Raw genomic sequence first — 3742 nt, forward strand, 5'->3', positions numbered from 1 at the left:
TTCTGCAATCTGGGAATGTTCTTTGATTTTTTTTATTCAAATTTCGAAAAAAAACATTATATAATGTCCTCAGACATTAATGCTTTTCCATTATGCTTCGTTGCCATGAAATAATTAGTTGAATTACGTAAGAGTTACGAGCAGCCATCAGTTACATATCTACCAGTAGCTGGACGTACAGAGAGAGAGAGAGAGAGAGAGAGATCATACGTAAATGTTTCATCGTCTCTCCCCTTAAGAGATGTGGATACCTTGTCAGTTACAGAACCCCCGCTTCAGTTCGATCTTTTATCGTGAAATATGGAAAAGGCGTCTGAGTCTGCCAACAATTGGGTGACATAGACCAATTAATTTTTTTTTTTTTCCTTTTTTTAGTTTCAACTGAAAACAAAAAAAATATATACCTGGAGCGACTTGCCAGTTTCCGAGATTTGCCAAAGGCAAGGGAATACGTGTGAACTTAATACTTTAAATGCAGTTGGGGTAATGTAAATTTCGTAAAGGTTTGAATGACATGGAAGGAATTCGCGTCAGTTTAAATCATTGCCATGGTGGGTCCTGTACATTTTGTAAAGGTTAGAAAAATCACGGTAGGAATTCAGTTCAGAATAAATTCTTGGCCTGAAAGGAGGCAGAATTCAACTTTGATATGTATTTGTCCAGATACCTTTACAGCAAGGAATCAATTTTTACTAAAGGATAAAGATGAGATTTGAAAAAGTGCATAGATATTCACATCAGGGGAACGAACATCTGTCACTGAAAGAATTTCTTTTATTCAATATTCAAATATTTTAGTGGACGTCCATTTTCAAGATTAGATGTTTATAAACATTCATCATGAGGATATTTTTAGTATGAAGTGCAAGGAGAGACTTTGAAGTGAGTGTTAGAGTAATCAAAATGTTTATTAATTTCATCTGAGATAAAATATTAAAGTGAATCATGAATTTTTGAAATGGTGATAACAGTAAGATGGGATTATGCATATATATATATATATATATATATATATATATATATATATGAATATATATATATATATAAATCTTTAATGAAATATAATCTGCTTCAGAGCACGAGTCACAAAAAATAAAAAAAAAAACCAATTTGGATCATTTCTGAAATATAATCATTTCTATAAATGAACTTTTAGTATACGTGTTTGTTATGGGCAGTGAAACACGTAACAGGTGCTGTAATTAATATTAAACGTATTTCCCTTATCTATATTATAATAAATATATCTATATATATATATAATATAATAGATATATATAATTATTTTATTTATTATATGCATGTTGATATATTCTACATATATATATATATATCTATATATATATATATATATATATATATATATATATAGGTATTGTGAAGAGGAACATAAATTTAACCCCTTTGATAACTAAATATTTTCAAGTACTCTCTGATATTCATTCATAAAGCAAACAAAAGGCGCATATATGGATATCTTTCACTTCATTCTTAACTCTAGATGTACTGGCTTTTTTTCCAATTTTGAGAGATTTGTCATTAGCGAAATGGATTATCAAAATAATCGAATGTAATTTTCGCTTACAATACCCGTTTGCATTTTATAAAAGAGCCATAGATCCTGTTTTTTGTATGTATATTTACAGACCTTTAGTACGTAGTATGGTGAATTAATCGAAATATAAACTCCACAGTGGCCCCCTTTATGAATATTTGAGGTCATCCATTGTTGTATTCATTTGGCTGTATTTCAACCTCAAAAGTTTCCAGGTGTCTGTAGGTAGATTTGAAGTTACACAAATTCAGCCCAGTTAGTCTTTTTTCCTTAACTCTCAGTTCTGAGGAGAGAGAGAGAGAGAGAGAGAGAAGAGAGACGAGAGAGAGAACTCTAGAGAGACCTTACCTTACAGACCTTACATCTTGTTCAGGTTGCCCCAGGTACCTCAGTGAAAAAGAGAGAGAGAGAGAGAGAGAGAGAGAGAGAGAGAGAGAGAGAGCTTACAGACCTTACAGTTCGTTCGGGTTGCCCCAAGTCCCTCAGTAAGAGAGAGAGAGGAGAGAGAGAGAACGGAAACTTGTCCTGTTTAGATTAATCATACATTGATGGAGAGCAACGTTGAGAGAGAGAGAGAGGAGAGAGAGAGAGAGAGAGAGAGAGAGAGAGAGAGAAGGGGGGGTGATAAAGTCAGTCATTCTCTAACTGGTACTCTACTAATGACAAATTTCGTGGTAATTAAGAATATTTATTATTTTCAATTTTCATTAACAATTTTTTAGGATTACAGGTAATAAGCTTTAAACAATTAAACAATGGTTTAAACAATTGTTTAAACAATTAAACAATTCCAGCGTAGAAAGTGGCTTTTGTATAGACTAAGCAAACATAAATCCCCTGGAACCTCCAAGGTGTGTGGATTTTTTTGGAAGCCACGGGAATGTACATGGGAGATGAATGAGGAAATAAATGTAAGTTCCAGAAACCTTGGTGAGTTGAAACAATGGAAAAGTAAATTGAACTGCCTTAAATCTCTGGTCTGTATGTTTTTTTAGAAGCCCCTGCAAAGTAGTGGAAGCTAGTGTAGCGAAATTAAGCCTCCTGAAATCTGGGTGTACGTTGTGTAAATAGCTGGAAAGTATATGGAATGAGTTGAATTGTTTTAGTATCCTGAAATCTAGATATATGATTTTTGGAAGTAGCTGGAATAATATCCATGTAAGATGGCTTAGTGAATATAAGTTTCTTGGTCTATGGAATGTTGATGGAGGATGTACCAATAAATGTGAGTCGTCTGGAATGAGTGGATACATTTTTTTGGAAGTAATTGGAAAGCGCATCAAAGATATTGTGTTAAACGTAAGTCTTTTCACATTTACTCTTTTAGAATTCTTTAGAAGCTTCTGGAATGTACGTGGTTGATGGAAAAGTGCATCTAAGTCTCCCAGAACTGGATAGATAGATCTCTTGGAAAGTAAGTGTAAGTTTTTTGTAAGTGGCTGAAATATCCATAGAGCAAAGGGATTAGTAAACAGGGGTCTCCTGGAACGTGAGTGTAAGTTCTTTGGAAGTGTCTGGGATATTCATAGAGCAAAGAGATTAGTAAACATGTGTCTCTTGGAAAGTTATTGTGGGTTATTTAGAGGTGGCTGGAATATTCATGGAGCAAATGGATTAGTAAACATGGTTCTGGAAAGTGAGTGTAGGTTGTTTGGAAGTAGCTGGAATGCTCATAGAGCAAAGGGATGAATAGACATGTGTCTCCTGGAACGTGAGTGTGAGTTCTTTGGAAGTGGCTGGAATATTCACAAAGTAACGGGAGTAGTAAACATAAGTTTCCTGGAAAATTATTGAAGGTAATTAGAGATGGCTGGAATATTCATGGAACAAATGAATTAGTAAGCATTGGTCTCCTGAAAAGTAAGTATAGGTTCTTTGGAAGTGGCTGGAATGTTCACGGTTGTTCAGTAGACGTAAGTCTCATGGAATCTCCTGTCTGTGTGTTCTTTAGAAGTGACTGGGGTGTACATGGAAGAGTTGTTCAGGGGCTTAATCAGAACCTCATCGTCTGGATGCACGAAGCAGACCACTGACTGCCTGGCACATCTCTGCCTTATCTCTTCTTTGGGAACTAGGACTCGGTGTTCCTGGAAAAGAAAAATTACTATTAATATCATGTTTCTTTTATTATTATCATTATATTGATCATTCCTTACAGGACATTAACGTGCAAATCAAAGTAGACTG

General features: G+C 34.6%; 1 protein-coding gene across 1 annotated transcript in view; it reads right to left on the bottom strand.

Annotated features, from left to right (window-relative positions):
- Positions 1-2230: 2230 nt before the first annotated feature.
- The window catches only part of LOC135226496 (uncharacterized), an 11979-nt gene continuing 10467 nt past the window's right edge, over positions 2231-3742 (bottom strand). Inside the window, exon 7 of the mRNA XM_064266111.1 lies at positions 2231-3642. Coding sequence (XP_064122181.1) covers positions 3460-3642 — 183 coding nt within the window. The 3' untranslated portion in view covers positions 2231-3459. The remainder of the gene's footprint in view (positions 3643-3742) is intronic.

Source organism: Macrobrachium nipponense, chromosome 14 (genome assembly GCF_015104395.2).
Source record: "Macrobrachium nipponense isolate FS-2020 chromosome 14, ASM1510439v2, whole genome shotgun sequence".
Classification (NCBI taxonomy): Eukaryota; Metazoa; Arthropoda; class Malacostraca; order Decapoda; family Palaemonidae; genus Macrobrachium; species Macrobrachium nipponense.